Genomic DNA, 17,129 nt, shown 5'->3' with positions numbered 1-17,129 from the left:
GACAGCTGACCTTGCTCTAGAAGTCGGGAGGAGTGTTGGAAAGACGGGTCCAGGGAATCCTTCTCAGCCATCAGCTCCGGCAAATACTTTTCATTATCCATGATTAGTATCTTCTTCTTCTTCTTCTTCTTCTTCTTCTTCTTCTTCTTCTTCTTCTTCTTCTTCTTTATTTGTTATTTAATCTTTGAGTCCTTTCCTGTCCACAGTGAGCTGCTCGTTACACACACACTCACACACACTCACACATACGCACACACTCACACACACGCATGCACACACACACACCAAGCTTCAGAGAAATAAACACCAAAAAAAAAAAAAAAACAGCTCGGAGGATCACAGCATCAGTCAAGCGCGCTCCACATCACCGGAAGTGTGTTAATGATATGTTAGTGTTGTGTTCATGGATGAGCCGGAAGTGGAGAAAGTCCCGGAGATTCCGCTTCATCCATTCGCCTCTCGAAGCCCCGACACCGGCAAGCGTCCTGCTCCTGTGCGCGCTGCCTCTGCTCTCTCTCTCTCTCTCTCTCTCTCTCTCTCTCTCTCTCTCTCTCCAGCTTCCAGCTCCCCCTGCTGTATCCACGGGCAACCGAAAGCCCGCCCACCTTCTGCGCTGATTGGTCCACAAAATGGAGGCGGGGCTAACATAGATAGATTAGAATAGATGATGTTTTTTATGGTTTAATATGTAGCAGAGTTAACTTTAATGAAACAGGAATAAAAATTATCCTGTTCACATTTTATCTCTCGAATACACAAACCCTGTTCACACTGTGAAGCGCGGTGGTGGTTGCAGTCAAGGTCAGAGAATGAGTTTTGCAGTACAATCAGAGACGTCTTCATGCTGGAAAGTGAAAGTCTGACCCTCAAGCTCACGTCAGACTGGAACAAGTTGTGTAAAGTTGTGGCTAATTATTAATATTAATTAATATTATCTATCTATCTATCTATCTATCTATCTATCTATCTATCTATCTATCTATCTATCTATCTATCTATCTATCTATCTATCTATCTATCTATCTATCTGCTTGTTTCTTTCTTTGTTTATTCCTCTATTCTGTAGTAAATGTTAAACAAACATTTGTTTATATTTTTTATTAAATGTTAATTTATTTATTTATTTATTTATTTATCTGCTTGCTTGTTTGTTGTATCTTTTTCTGTTGATTCTTCCATTTTATAGTAAATCTTACATTTAAATTTTTGTATATATACTCTGCACTCAAAAAAGTATTTATTTATTTACTAAATATTTATTCACTGATTTGCTTGTTTGTTTGACTGTTAATTTCTTCATTCCTTTTTTTAGTCAATTTATTAATTTTTTTATTTATTTATCATCATTTCATCATCATTCATCTTCTCCCGCTTATCCGTAATTCGGGTCACGGGGGCAGCAGTCTAAGCAGATTCCCCAGACACTTCTCCGTGTCCAGGGATCGGGCTGTCAAGGCCCCCGCCTTCGATTGCTGCCCAATCCTCTCAGCACCGGTCCCTTACGGTCCCTCCTGCAGGTGGTGAGCCCACGGGAAGGCGGCACCACGTCGCTCCGACATCACGGTCCTTGTTTTATTTTTCTCGTAAGGGTCCCCTGGAGCATAGAGGGTTAAGGGCCTTGCTCAAGGGCCCAAGAGTGGCAGCTTGGCGATACCGGGGCTTGAACCCCCGACCTTCCGATCGGTAACCCAGCGCCTTAACCGCTGGAGCCACCACTCCCTCTAATTTATTTATTTTAAATAAAATAGATAATAATTTATTTATTTTCATCCATATTACGTTTTATTTTATTGTATAGTGTATGTTATTTGTGTGCTGTTTCTTATTTTCGTGTATGCCTTTTCTTATCTGTTTGTTTGTTTTTTTATGTTCTGATTTGTTTAATTTTTTTATTTAATTTCTTGGAGCCATATATGGTTTTATTTTATAATGTTAATAATTTTTTATAAATGTTTTCTTTTTGTATTCAAATATTTTTATCTACTGATTACTTTATTTATTGGGTGGTTTGTTTGTTTGATTGTTTATTTGAAAAAATATTTTATTTTATTTAATTATATTGTAAATTGTATGCTATTTGTGTGTCCTTTAAAAAAAATTATTATTCATTTGTTTGTTTGTTGTAAACATTTTATATATATATATACACACACCCAACTGTGCCCATTTCAGTTCTATTTTGTCATACTAAGGGAAGTGAACACTTATGCAAATCACAGTTTGTAGAGTGTATATACAAATTGAGTTACAATAAACGTACAATTCAGTGCGTTTATTTTTGCACAGCGTGAGCATCCAAGCAAGGTCATACCTACGTCCGGAGGTTCAGTCATGCACGAGGAAGTTTTCTATTCAAAGCCCACATCAGATCCACGCCATCAGCACTAATGGACGTTCAGGGTTTGATGACTGGCTGTAGGGCGTGTGTGTTCTCATTACATACTCATGTCCAGAAGCTAAAACAGACCGCACTCTACACCAACACAAGCTGAAAGCTAAGTGACACACACACACACACACACACACACACACACACACACACACACACACACACACAACAACCATGCATGCTTTCTCTCTGGACAGGAATACAGTCTGTTGTATATTCTGTTCCTCTCACTGCCTGCTTGCTGAACAAAAAAAAATAGAAACTCTGTGTAAATTTGTAATACAGCTCTGTCTGAGCCAGATAAGCTAGCGGTAGAATAATCCAGTTCTGTTCACACAAAAGCATGGATCCTGCATGTAGAAGAGGCTTACTCTCCGGACAGGAGTAGATATCACTCACAGACCACCAGAAGAAAGGGAAGAAAAAAAACTTGGAGTACACTCCACCGAATGCTCTGTGCAGGTTTCATGAATAAATTACATTACATAGATACACCTATGGAATAAAACAATGTGTGATGTGGCTTGATGTTTCCAGAAATTGATTCGTTTTTGTTCAACAGCAGCGCAAATTGTTTCATTCCTCTTAAACCAGACCAGTTTGCCATTAACGTTGAAGTTGTTGTTTTTTTTCGCATTGACTGAAATACAACAATAAATAGGTACAATAAAAGAAAGAAAAGGGCTTCTACATGTCACATATACATTACAGCACAGTGCAAATCTCTTCTCTGCCAGATTTTCAATAATGGCATTCATACAACTGAGCAGCTATGGGTGGCAGCCAAAGTCCGATGCCTAAACCACTAAGCTACCATCACCACCTATCATATCCTAGATTGTTTGGAAACTGAATTCAGAGCCAGGGGCAGCTATGATACAGGGGCAGCTATGGCAGCTATGATACATGAAGCAAAGTGGGTTATGGACCTTGCTCAGGGGCCCCAAGAATGGCAGCTTGGATACTGGGGCTTAAACCCTGACCTGCAGATCAGTAACCCAGAGCCTTAACCACTGATGAATAGGAAATATATGTAAATAGTAGCAACAGTGAGGATACAGTGATATAGGATATTTATATATAAAGTAGATATACAAGTCGTTAAAGAAACCATAACGTAATATTCGGGAGGTGGTAGCTCAGTGGTTAAGGCATTGGACTTTGAATCAGAAGGTTACAAATTCAAATCCCACCACCACCAAGCTGCCACTGCTGGGCCCTTAATGTAAATGTATTCATGTCCCCAATCCAGAAATTTTACCAACAACTTCTGACCAATCAGAATGCTGAATTAAACAGTACAGCACCAGAGTAGCTCGACTTGAATGACTTCTGTTTAAACAAAACATTATTATTATTTTTTTACTTCCCAGAACAAACATCTGCGTTTATTTCATTTCCAGGTATTATGAGATATCCATAAATTAGTGTCAACTCTGCAGCCAAACAAGAAGGTAAGGTACATCGGTTGCTGGAGAGAGACGTCTGGAAACATAGACAAGGTAAGAGAAGTTTAATCAACCATTTACACATGGAAGCACATGTAGATGACATTATAACGGGCTTAGAGTTGAGCCTTGTGGGACTTGTTGAGCCTTGTGACATGCATAGTGCATGAAATGCAACAGAACTACAGGTTAAAATGAACAGTGTGGTATCAAATATTTTCTGGCTTCGTTTTTTTTTTTTTACAAAATGTTCTCCATCAGATGACTTCAAACCTGGCAGTAGAAATCAATTTATGCTGGTCTGGCCCCTGGGGACGAATTCTTGATGCACAATGCCGCAAATGTCGAAAAAGATGATGAAGCTGGGGTCCTGCCTCACCTTTTTCAGTCATGTAGATGATGGGTTCTTCCACTGTGACTGTTGCCTTGTCTCAGGATCTTTCCCTGATGGTTAATTCACAGCACACTGACCATGTTCTTGGCAGACATCAACATGCTGTTTTTTCTGCTCCTGGGTCAGCAGCCAGTGGACAAACTTGTCAGCAACATGGCACACGTGAGGCCTGGACTGACACACCGACAATGGCAGCAATGTTGTGGATTGCTCTTCGACAGTCATCATGCGCAGTTTTTTCCCAACAACCATCACCCCACTGTGTATCACCCATTTCTTCTATGACTTGAGAAAAGTCTTTATTACAGCTTATAAAATACTTTTCAGAGTTTTGCTGCAGTTTTTAAAAGGTGTTTGGGAGAAAATCCAGACCTGAAGCAATGCTTTCTTCTTCACTTTCTTCTCCTCAGGTGCATTCACCCCCTCCCTGTTATTCAATACCTTTCACCAAAGAGTCTTGAAGAGGAAGGTGTGGCTATCTAGAACACAAAACCAGCTCGAATAGGGCAGGAAGTTAAGCTACTTCCTTGTGAAAGTTCTGGATCACGATTGGTTGAGAGATAACACCAGCTCTGACTCAATAACTCAATAGCACAGCTGCAAGCTGCAGTGTTGCATTTACCCTTGGTTCAAATTAATCCACTTTGTAGAGCATTTTCAAAAACATTTATCAAGTGAAAAAAATGGGCGGCCAAAACAGAGAGGAAAAGATACGTTCTCAAATGTGGATATGGCCTTAGAAAGCAAGCTGTATTTGCAAGAAGTTCTGAATTTTGAACCTTTGAAAGAGTCTATAGAAATTGTTTAAAGAATGTTAGTGACTCGGTTTGTCAGACATCAAGTGAAAATTCATTCCACCACCTGGTTGTTCCTACAATAAAAAAGAGTCTGAACACATGTCTTCCTGTACCCTGAGAGATAGGACCAGTCAGAGGATGCATGGTTCAATGTGGGGTGGGATAAATCCCGTGAGGTAGAGCGCTGCTGGTCCCATCACCCCTGGTGAGGTAGAGCGCTGCTGAACGTACCATCCGCACCAAGCTCCCTAACCTGCAGGACATCTACAGCACGCGGTGCCGGATCAAAGCCAGGAAGATTGTGAAGGACCTCAGCCATACCAACAGTGGACTATTTTCTCTGTTACGTTCAGGAACGCACTTCTGCTCCTTAAAGGCAAACACAGAGAGAATGAGGAGAAGCTTCTTCCCACAGGCCATTTGGAGTTTGAACTAAGAAACACCCAGGAACTAGTACTGTACCTCTCTCTCCATCTTTACTATTTATGCACAACTTTTTTGCACTATTATAGGACACCTTAACTCTGGACTGTCACTTCAACTCTGTCACTTTATTCCACACCACACTAAATCACTATATTCTACTGAATACTAAATTCTGGATCGGTTGCAGAGATTGAATGTCTTATCTAGGCAGGATCATGAGATGATTAAGGATGAACCAAGCACCTAAATGATGCGACCTGTTCCATGAATATTTCTTTACATGAAATGGAACCATAGAAGGATAAAAATCATTGTTTAATTAAAACAAATGGAATAATTGACAATTTGCTGTAGTGTTAAAAATGCAGTTAATCAGCGATTCTGTTCTGTTGCTGAGTATTTACTGTATGTCCATCAGCAGCACATGCAGTTGATTATCTCTGCAACACAGACACTGTTTTTCCGTTTTGCAGCCATAAAACTTTCCGCTTTCCCAGCAGTTCAGCGATGTACATCAGTGTAACACTGCGAGGGTGCGCTTATACTTTATACTATGCTTTCTTTCCTTTTATTTCGAGGAGGACCTGAGTATGGAGGTTATTACAGGGTGGGAACTGCAAGGTGTAGGCTGGGGAGATGCAGGTTATATAACACCAGGGTTCTACAGTCCACAGGTCACACATTATCCATCCACTTCATGTATATTCCATCCGAGGTGTTTTAGGCTCCAGAACGCCCAGCGCAGCACTGAAGCATTGTTTGTTTACTGATGTCGAAGACACTGCTTGGGGCGATCGATAAAATAAGGCTTTATTTATAGGCATCTGTGGGTCGTGGAGAAGGTGAACATGAACGAGCGCGGTGGAGATGGAGATGCGAAAGCACAAGTGGAGGGAAAGTAGCTAGGGCCAAGCGAAATAAGTTATAAACGGTGTGCAAAATAAATGCTGATTAATAACATGTTGTTCATGCATTCATAAAGGGAGCAGGAAGTCTCGAGAGAAAATCAGTCGTCATGTGAGTTTTAAATTCGGTTCATTTATTTGTCATTTATTAATCACCAATTAGCGAAAATGTCCGATTGCTGTATGACATCTGGCTCTCTGACTCTCGGCTACAACGCTCCAGTTCATAATCAGTGTCAACTACATATAAGTCTTCTTTTTCTTCTTTCGGCTGCTCCCATTAGGGGGCACCACAGCGGATCATCCATCTCCATACCCCCCCTGTCCTCTACATCACTCTCTTTCAAACCAACTACCTGCATGTCTTCCTTCACCACATTAATAAACCTCCTCCTTGGTCTTCCTCTTTTCCTCCTTCCTGGTGGCTCCATCCTCAGCATTCTCCTACTGATATACCCTATGTCCCTCCTCTGCACATGTCTAAACGTGTGTGTGTGGTGCAGCAATGAAGACACCAGGTAGTCGTAAAACTATTCCTCATAACATTTTAAAGCCAAGATCTACAGAACATCACAAAGGTTTACAAGAAAATGGATTGAAATTTTTGGATCAACGAACCTAAAAAAATTTATTTTAATAATGTTAATAAATAATTTCAGAAAGGCCACATTGCAGACAGGATTTGTCGACAACGTGTCGGCAAATCAAATCAAATCGGCTAAACTGGCTAAAATTAATTTACAGAATCAAATGTAATATTTAAATTCCTGCCCTAAGAGGCTCCTGTTTCACCCATGGATCACGGAAAGTGAATCTGTCACAGGGGGGATGGATTCATTCACCCATGGCAAAATTATTTACTAAACCTTTTTTCTTTTCACATTTTTGTTTACAGTTGTGTCCTAATGGGTTGAATAATAACTTATTGAGATGTAACCGGAAGTTCTGTTTTAAATCAGACATTGAGCACCCCCATGTAAGGAAAATGGTATGATCCTTCGTTTTAAAACACATTTGTGAAGAATTGAATCTTTGACTATTCAGGGTCACCACTAGTAATTTGTTATTCCTGTTTATGCCCACGGTATTTTCTCATCAATTTCATTCATTCTGTTTCCCAAAACTTAATCACAACTAATTTAAAGATGAACAGCACCAAGACCAGGCAGGAACTAAGGATGAATGAATAAAAGATGTTACACATCTCAAATGGTATATTTACATTATTTGATGGTCCCAAATTTTTCATATTTGTGAGAAAAAATGCAAAAACCATCTATTTGCCAGATTATAAGAATTTGCAGGACAGTAAGTGTCTTACTTTGTTTTCTGATTGCATAATACACCGATCAGGCGTAACATTATGACCAGCTGCCTAATATTGTGTTGGTCCCCTTTTGCTGCTAAAACAGTTCTGACCCGTCGATCATTAACAGCATGAACTTCTTCAGCAGTTTGATCTACAGGAGCTCATCTGTAGGATTGGACCACACGGACCAGCCTTCGCTCCTCACGTGCATCCCTGTCGCCAGTTCACCACTGTTCCTTCCTTGGAGCACTTTTGATAGATTCTGACCACTGCAGACCAGGAACATCCCACAAGAGCTGCAGTTTTGGAGACGCTCTGACACAGACGTCTAGACGTCACAATTTGTCAAACTCGCTCAATTCCTTACATTTTTTCCTGCTTCTAACATCAACTTTGGGGACGAAATGTTTACTTCCTGTCTAATAAATAAATCCACTCACTTACAGGTTCCATGATGAAGAGATCTTCAGTGTTTCACTTCACTGCTCAGAATGTTATAGTGTCAATCGGTGGTCGGCGTATAACGATGTGATCGTTTATTATTTAAGACCTCATTTATATCAGAGTCTTAAAAAGTCCAACATTTAAAAAAAAACGAATTTATCGTCCTTAAAAAGTTCTAAATTTACTGTTCTAGGTGTTAAATAATTGTAAACAGTTCTTCAATTTCCAAAGTCCATGTAAAGCAACCTCACTGAAATGCTTCTGCAGCACTTTAGAATGTTTTTGACTGTTAGATTCTGTGCTGATGTATTGCCTAATGCTGTATTATGGCTACAAATGAGACCAACACGCAGCAGCCAATCAGCTTCCTGTTATCGGCACGAATCTCATCTTCGATTGGACCATAGACTTAAAACGGACTTACATTTCATTCTTAATGGTCTTAAAATGTCTTTCATTGACCTCGTTTTACAACTTTCCCTCCTTTACTACTGAACACCAGTGTTGGGGAGTGGTTTTGAAACCAATACACCATCATCCAAACTATCCTGAGCTGACGAAATCACTCCAACCCCTAATATTTTGTTTTGTGTTTTAATAAAAGTTCTCGACTCTCAGTTTACTTCTTTTCTGTTCCAGATTTGTGTTTGCAAATGTTTCTCGCATATGGAGAATAAACTTTTACAAAAGAGTTTAGGCTGTAATCTTTGTGGTCCTCCATTGAAATGTACTTGTAATCCATAATCTTCTTTGGCTCATGAGGGATTTATTTATAGAGATGCCATCTGCAACTTTGACAGCCACCGAAACTCCAGCAGAGAGTCGATATCGCCCACAATAAGCCTCCCAGTGTCTGAGAGGAAGGGAGTAGAGAACTAGGGGTTGGGGATAAAACCAGGAAGTACAACCGAGCTTTAGTCTGGAAAGGCTGATGTGAAGGTTTTGTTTTACGTTGTGGGTGTTTGTTTGCGAGTGGCGAGGAATCGAGAGGGTTGTTATCATGGCATGGAGCGATGGTTCTCATCATGGAAGGAGGGAACCTGCTGCCGAGAGCTTCTCCCTTTAATTCCTGTCTCATAAACGTGCCGTTAATTACCGCGCACCGGGGAGACGAACGGCACAGCCGAGATCCAGCGAGAGCGCTCGAGCAAACACGCACATCTGCTAGCACTTTCCTAAGAGTGCTACAGCGCGTTCGTTTCCGTGTCCTCGTTGAGGGAACTTCTCAGTTTAGTTTAGCTTCAAAATTATGATTCTGGACCATATGTTTCAGAATCGAGTTTTGTTTCCTTCATCGATTAACGGTTAAAGCGTTCCTCGTCTCCTATTCTCTTCTCAACAAATAAAGATTACTGTTACCACGTAACAAAACAGCATCAGCGAAGCAAACGTAACTCTGTTTTCCTCAAACCACACCTGCACTCATTACTGTTCTCAAACCCCGAGTGTTTTTTACACTAAGGTCAGTGAGAACGCTGAATGGTGATTGGCTGAAAGTTTGTCGGTTGAATCAGTTGAACATGAATTCGCTGCTGATAAACCCCTGTAACCATGGTAACATTGTGTTTCAGTTCCAACTAGAGTGAGACATTTCCTAATGGTCTCACTGAGCTCCATGGAGGATCACCAGATCAACAGCTACAGTACAAATTATTTTTTTTTTTATCTGTATCTGTGGTGGCATGGTTACTATAGCAACAATGATGTATTAATATACACCTATATATAATATATATATTTTCAGTGTTAGATGAAGTACGAGTTGGTATTAAAAAGTTTCGAAAGACAAATTTTGTAACAGGCCAACAGATGGCAGCACAAGGCTGCACGCACAGTCAAAGGGAGCACCAACCATGATCCATGTCCATGATGACAATGCACCCTTACATGTGAGTTTCTCACCGGAAACTAAACAATCTCACACCTTACACCTCCACACTCACCCTACTCTATTCGGCTCCTGCGGACTTCACCCTCTTTCTGGAAATGAAGATGAACTCAAAGGTAAGACTTCCAAGACACATTCCATTAGTGGCAGGAATGCTGGGAGCGCTGTATTGCTGTTTCATGGGACTATTTTCAAGTGTGTAAATGTAGATAAAAACATTACTTTTTTTTAAACAAAAAAGTCTGGAAACCTTCTTTTACCACCTCATAGATCAGATCATGCAGGGCAATTCTTCTCTTCTCATCAAACATCAGAATGCACCAAGAATGCGATCAAATCAGGGTGAAACTGACCCAGTTTTAGTATTTGAAGAAACTGCTGATGATCACCTGGTATTTTCACACAAACAGCTGCTAGAGTTTACACAGGTTTACACAAGGTGGCGCTGAAAACAAAAACCATCAAACGCTCAATAAGGCATAATAATCAATCTGGCTTGACTCGACAGGAGCAGAAATACATCTTGATATGTATCTTGAACCTTGTGGAGGATGAGCTATAACAGCTGGAGACCACATCAGGGTTCCTCTTATGGAGTCCTGTCATGTCTCTCAGCCTGGAAAAATGTATCTGAGGATACAGCGAGAGGGTCAGCGAGAGATGGACAGACAGTAGACAAACAGAAAGAGAGGGAGAAAGAGCTAGAGATAGTAGTGACAACACTGCCTCCTGCTGGAAGTAGACAGCACTGATTTATATGGTGAGTAAGATAACTTGAGGTCATTTAAAGGTCAAAGGTGATGAACATGTACATGCTGGAACCCATGGCTATTAGAGCTCGTCGACACCGGTATCTTAACACGGAAAAGGACGGGTCTCTCTGTCCACTCGTCCTTCTGCTGATGCATCATAGCACAATAGAAACACACACACACACACACACACACACACACACACACACACACACACACACACACACACACACACACACACACACACACAAAACTATTCAGAGCTAGCCAGATCTCACCCAATACATTGATTTCCTGTCTGTCTCTTTCTGTCTGTCTCTCTCTCCATATGTCTGCCTTTTTCTGTTTCTCTCTCTCTCGTGAGAGCGGTTGGCTTGTTGCCAAAGTTTGTCTGCATTTATCACAAATCTTTTCTGTAAACATCTCAGAATAACTTAGTGAGTGTATGTGTGTATGAGTAGCGTGCAGGAGAAACATGGCGTCTCCAAGTGTGAGGTTGTATGAAAGTTTGCTCCTGTCCCCAGGAGACACCGGTCACTAAACCAGTGCAAGGGGACAGGGGGAGACATGGAGATGGAAGCTGAGCCCCTTTTCAAAGTACCAACTTAGAGAAAGAAGCGAAGTACGGGAGAAGGAAAAAAAGATCTAAGAAAGAGTTAAAGGTAGATGAAATAAAGTCAGACAGTGAAGATATAATGTCAAACTCAGTCCTTAACTCGGAATCACAGGAGAAACAGTCTAACGTGTTTTATAGTTTTGAGGACGTCAAGAGGTTTTGAGAATCACCGAGTGGCAACAGAATGTATCAGTAGAAGAGTTTTTCTCAGACCAGGATTATTTATGATATAAAACATTTTAGAAGAAAAGGTGCTTTTACAGAGCAAGACATTTTAGACACCCGCTGCTGACTGGGTGAAGGAGTGCGATGGGTTGGTGATTTTAAGTCACAACTCAGAAACTGTGGGAGGAGTTTAGACATTTTTCAAAATAATTTTCTCAGTCTTTTTTCCTGACTGTCTCTCTCTTTGTGTCCATCGGTCTGCCTGAATACCTGTCTCACTGTACCTGTCTCTTTCTCTGCCTCCTGTTCTCTCTTTCTCTCTCACACAATTTTTTGTCTGTCTGCTTATCTATCGCTCTCTACCACTGATATTATCTCTGCTCTCTCTTTCTCTCACTTCTTTGTCTGTCTGTCTGTCTGCTTCTCTTTTGTTATCTCTGTCTGTCTGTCTGTCTGTCTGTCTGTCTGTCTGTCTGTCTGTCTGTCTGTCTGTCTGTCTGTCTGTCTGTCTGTCTGTCTGCTTCTCTATTCTTATCTCTGTCTGTCTGTCTGTCTGTCTGTCTGTCTGTCTGTCTGTCTGTCTGCTTCTCTTTTCTTATCTCTGTCTGTCTGTGTCTCTGTCTCGCTCCCTCTGTCTCTCTCTCTCTCTCTCTCTCTCTCTCTCTCTCTCTCTCTCTCTCTCTCTCTCTCTCTCTCTCTCTCTCTCTCTCTTTTTCTCTGTCCATTTGTCTGCCTGAATACCTGTCTCACTGTACCTGTCTCTTTCTCTGCCTCCTGTTCTCTCTTTCTCTCTCACACACTTTTTTGTCTGTCTGCTTGTCTATCACTCTCTACCACTGATATTATCTGTGCTCTCTCTTTCTCTCACTTCTCTCACTTCTCTGTCTGTCTGTCTGTCTGTCTGTCTGTCTGTCTGTCTGTCTGTCTGTCTGCTTCTCTTTTCTTATCTCTGTCTGTCTGTCTGTCTGTCTGTCTGTCTGTCTGTCTGTCTGTCTGTCTGTCTGTCTGTCTTTCTGCTTCTCTTTTCTTATCTCTGTCTGTCTGTCTGTCTGCTTCTCTTTTCTTATCTCTGTCTGTCTGTCTGTCTGTCTGTCTGTCTGTCTGTCTGTCTGTCTGTCTGTCTGTCTGTCTGCTTCTCTTTTCTTATCTCTGTTTGTCCGTGTCTCTGTCTGTGTCTCTCTCGCTTCCTCTGTCTGTCTGTTTGTCTCTCTCTCTCTCTCTCTCTCTCTCTCTCTCTCTCTCTCTCTCTCTCTCTCTCTCTCTCTCTCTCTCTCTCTCTCTCTCGGTTGGAGAGCTCGGCTAACGAGGAGCTGTCAGCTTTTTTTTTTTTTCCAGCTAAACAAATCAATGGTCTGCAGGAGCTTTCAAGGTCAACGCTCTCTCCGAAGTCACGCTGGGAATCTGCAGCAAATTTGTAAAATCAGAAATGATACCTGTCCGAGATGCGATAGTTCCGCTTCACGAAGCCTGTGACCTGCAGGACGACCTTGCATTCCTGGAAACTTTTACAATTTCATGCAAAATGCAGCTGAGGGTCAGCGCTCAAAGTTCTGCATTAGCTCAAATCCAGAGACAAAAACCTCGATATGAAGGAAAAACAATTACACTCCATTCACACACAACAATACATAAATAACCAAACCCTGTTCAGCATCTAACTTACACACTTCCAATAACCGGTTAGGATGAAACCATGGTTATGTTTCTCTTCTTCTCCATGGAACACTTCTCCATGGAACACTTCTCTATGGGACACTTCTCCATGGAACACTTCTCCATGGGACACTTCTCCATGGAAGACTTCTCCATGGAACACTTCTCCATGGAACACTTCTCCATGGGACACTTCTCCATGGAACACTTCTCCATGGAACACTTCTCTATGGGACACTTCTCTATGGAACACTTCTCTATGGGACACTTCTCCATGGAACACTTCTCCATAGGACACTTCTCTATGGGACACTTCTCCATGGGACACTTCTCTATGGGACACTTCTTCATGAAACACTTTGACATAGGACATGTCTTTATGGGTAACTTCTCCATGCGTCAACTCTTCATGGCTCACATCTCCATAGATAGAATACCAACACAGGGTGAGCATGGGTTAGTTGTACTGGTGTTAGGGGATGCCACTGCAGCAGGAGCGAGAGTTAGAACATTAGATACACAGGATCCAGTCGTCTATCAGGATCAATCTAATACACAGGATCAATCTGCGCAATGTAACTCGAGATGCGAGCTGTCCGATCACTGCTCTTTACTCGTTGTGTGATTTTAATGACTCTCAGACTCGAGTCCTGAGGCATCACGTGTCCGATCACACTCAGCTGGTGAGGCTTCACTGACATTCCTAATTACAACCTGAACACAGATGAAGCTGTGCTTAAACATAATGAACATTTTTTCCCATTAGGAGTGTGACGAGAGGGAGACAGCGAGAGAGCTGTAGGGGATCTCTGACAGAGGGAAAGAAGAATACAAGATATTTTATTAAGTAAAGTGTTTCAGACGTACAAAAAACACACACACACTTAATGTGAGTGCGTCTGCGTTTTTTTCCTCATACAATTCATTTATTTACATATGTGTCAAATGTTATTTGTACACGTTTTTTAACAGATCAATTCTTTATTTTTACATTTACACAGTATAGTTGTATATATCTACAGTTCTACAAAATATAGACCTTAAAGCAATTCTACAAAATGTAGACCTTTTCTCCCTATAGTTTATCCATAATAAAGGAAAAACTCCCTTAAATGGCACGAGGAAAAAAACTTGAGACTTAAAAGGGAACCCATCATAATCTGGGTGGCACCAACTGTCCATTCAGACATCTTTAGGACAAAGGATCTACAATAAACCTAAAGTAATTGCTGTGTAATTACTGTGGTATAAAATAAATCAAACACAGAGGCATATTCATACAGGTGCATCTCAATAGATTAGAATGTCATTGAAAAGTTGATTTCTTCAGTCATTCAATATAAAAAGTGAAACTCGTATATCATATAGATTTAGTGAAAACCCAAAATCCAGTATTTTAGAAAATAAAAAATATTGTGAAAAAGTTTAATATTGGAGACTCGTGATGTCACACTCTAATCAGCTCATTAAATCCAAACACCTGCAATGGTTTCCTGAGACTTTAAATGGTGTCTCAGTCTGGTTCAGGCTTCACAATCATTGGGGAAAACTGCCGACTTGACAGTTGTCCAGAAGACGATCGTTGACACCCTGCACATGGAGGGTGAGACACAAAAGGTCATCGCTAAAGAAACTGCTGTATCCAAGCACATTAATGGAAAGTTGAATGGAAGGAAATAATGTGGTGGAAAAGGGTGAATTTGATTTCCTGTTTCTGATCCCGTTTTTTGTTTCCACGTTCGCGATGTTATTTTGCCTCGTTTGTGTCGTTCCGGTTCGGATTCGGTGACCCATGATATAAAGTGACCCATGATATTAAGTTGCAAATGGCCCCGTAATCCCTCTGTCTTCTTTTTGTGGATGAAGCCATGATATTATTGAAATAATCCTCTGGTCGAATGGGGTGACAAGACAAGAGGCAAGAATGAGAACGAGTGTCTGTGCATTCGCTCTTTACTTCGTTGTTGTTTGCGTCCGTCTGTTTCGTTTGTTTTCCCCGTGTGCTCATTCGTAATGCAGAAAAGCCAGTAGAGTTCTCATTCTCGCCGACAAGCTCCGACTAAAGCCAACCGTGTGGAACACTCGAAAAGCTAAACCTGTCCGACACTCAAAAACCACCAGACATTGCCAGATGGCCGACCGTCAGCTTGGGGTGTCCTGAGTTTACAAATCAATTCAGTTTTATTTGTAGACATTGTCCGAAAGCAGCTTTAAAGAGATAAATAGTTAATAAAATATGCATTTACATGTTAATGCCTATACGTTTATCTCTAATGAGCAAGCCGGTGGTGACAACAGGATGGAAAAGCTCCCTCAGATGGCATGAGGAAGCACCCTTGGGAGGAACCAGACCCCAAAGGGAATCCATTCTCATCTGGATGGTACTGAATATCCACCCAGGTGTGTGTGTGAGGTGGATTATCACCTACGTACACGATTGAAAAGAGATTTATATGAAATTGAATAAAATGAAACATCTAGCTGGATCAGAAGGTCACAGGAGTCGTTGTTATTAGCAGCGTTAAGGTGGGCGTGATATCTGAAAAGTGTGATAAGGAGCTCGAAGGGAAAGCGAGGCTCGATTCATTTGCATGAAAGCGAACGTGAAGGAGCCGAAGCACTGAGCAGCACAGAGTTCGATGTGTTACTGCACTTATTTATTTACTCTCTGTGTGAAGGAGAATATTCTCTATCTCCTCCGAGCCACACTGTGTGGGAGTGAGCTGCTCAAAATCTGTGAAGTGTGTGTGTGTGTGTGTGTGTGTAAGGGTTATAAGATGCCACAGAGTGGTGATGAAGATCTCCCTCCTCCTCGTCTTCCTCCTCCTTCAAGCCTTCCAAAACCACTCCGAGTGTAGGAGGCAGGTAGGAGAGAGAACTGATTCCCCTTCCTCCCTCCTTCCCTCCCTCCCTCTCTTTTTCTCCCTCTCTCCCATCTTTTTCCTGTCATTTATCAGTCTTCCTGTCCGTCTCTCGTTTTTATTGTTTCTTACCCTTTCTCTCTCTCTCTTTCTCTTAATCTCTCTTTTTCTCTTTTCTTGCTATGTCTTTTTCTCTATTTATTCTCCTCATCTCTCTGTTTAGTGAGGAGCCTAGGCAGTATAGAAGACAAGTTTTTTTTTCTTTTTCTTTAGAGAGAGAAACACATCAGACTCGTTCCCTGACAGGTGTCTCAGAGACAGAGCTCATCAAGCTACAATTTTAGATTTAGAGTGTGTGTGATTAGTGTGTGATGCGTCTGAAAAGTGTGTGAGGGAGCATGTGTTTATGTGAACCTGTGTTTATTGTGTGATCAGAGGGATGGTACACTGTGGCATCGCCCTGCTTGCCTGGAGCCCCCTATGGGCCTTGTTGAAAAGATCATTAGTCCACTTTGTATGGGACAAACTACACTGGGTTCCTCAGAGCGTCCTCTCTAAAGAGAAAGGAGAGCAGGGGACATTAGGAGCTGAATCGCAAGATTTTGGTTTCATTCCATACAAAAATACCTGATTGGATCTGATTACCTGATATGGAGAGATGTTATGAGTTTTGTTCTGAGAAAAAAAACAATGTTTGTGCTTGTACCTCATTTTTGAAGTACCCAACTGTTTTAAAGGTTTTTAACTTTTATAAAATTGTTTATAAAGCATGGACTCTGTTTAAGCATGGATCCTGTAGCTCTGCTGTTTCAGTCTACTGGCTTCTGGAAAAGCCTTTAGTGGGAGGAAGACGAATAGGCATTAAAGACATCTTCCAGGCTTCACTCCAACACAATACACTCACAACACTGAAGAGACTGGTGGACACTGCAGACACGGTCGAGGAGCTCGGGCTACGGTCACTGCGACACACAGAGATCATGATCAATAAATGAATCAGCAGTCTGTCAGCAGATGACCAATTTTAATTAAGGAATATCATGAAGGGACTGAAACACTGGATAAAGGTGACCCCTTCCCTG

The 17,129-nt window shown here is 41.4% G+C and overlaps 1 protein-coding gene across 1 annotated transcript in view; it reads right to left on the bottom strand.

Moving 5' to 3' along the window:
• Positions 1–502, bottom strand: part of khdrbs3 (KH domain containing, RNA binding, signal transduction associated 3) — a 106,440-nt gene extending 105,938 nt beyond the window's left edge. The window contains exons 1-2 of the mRNA XM_083546813.1: positions 168–502; positions 11–122 (exon numbers count right to left, since the gene is read on the bottom strand). Of these exons, the coding sequence (XP_083402939.1) occupies positions 11–101 (91 nt within the window). The 5' untranslated portion in view covers positions 102–122; positions 168–502. The remainder of the gene's footprint in view (positions 1–10; positions 123–167) is intronic.
• Positions 503–17,129: the final 16,627 nt, after the last annotated feature.

The sequence above is a fragment of the Silurus aristotelis genome (assembly GCF_946808225.1).
Source record: "Silurus aristotelis genome assembly, chromosome: 7".
Taxonomy (NCBI): Eukaryota; Metazoa; Chordata; class Actinopteri; order Siluriformes; family Siluridae; genus Silurus; species Silurus aristotelis.
Note: the sequence above shows the minus strand (reverse complement) of the source record. Positions and strands in the feature narration are given on the sequence as shown.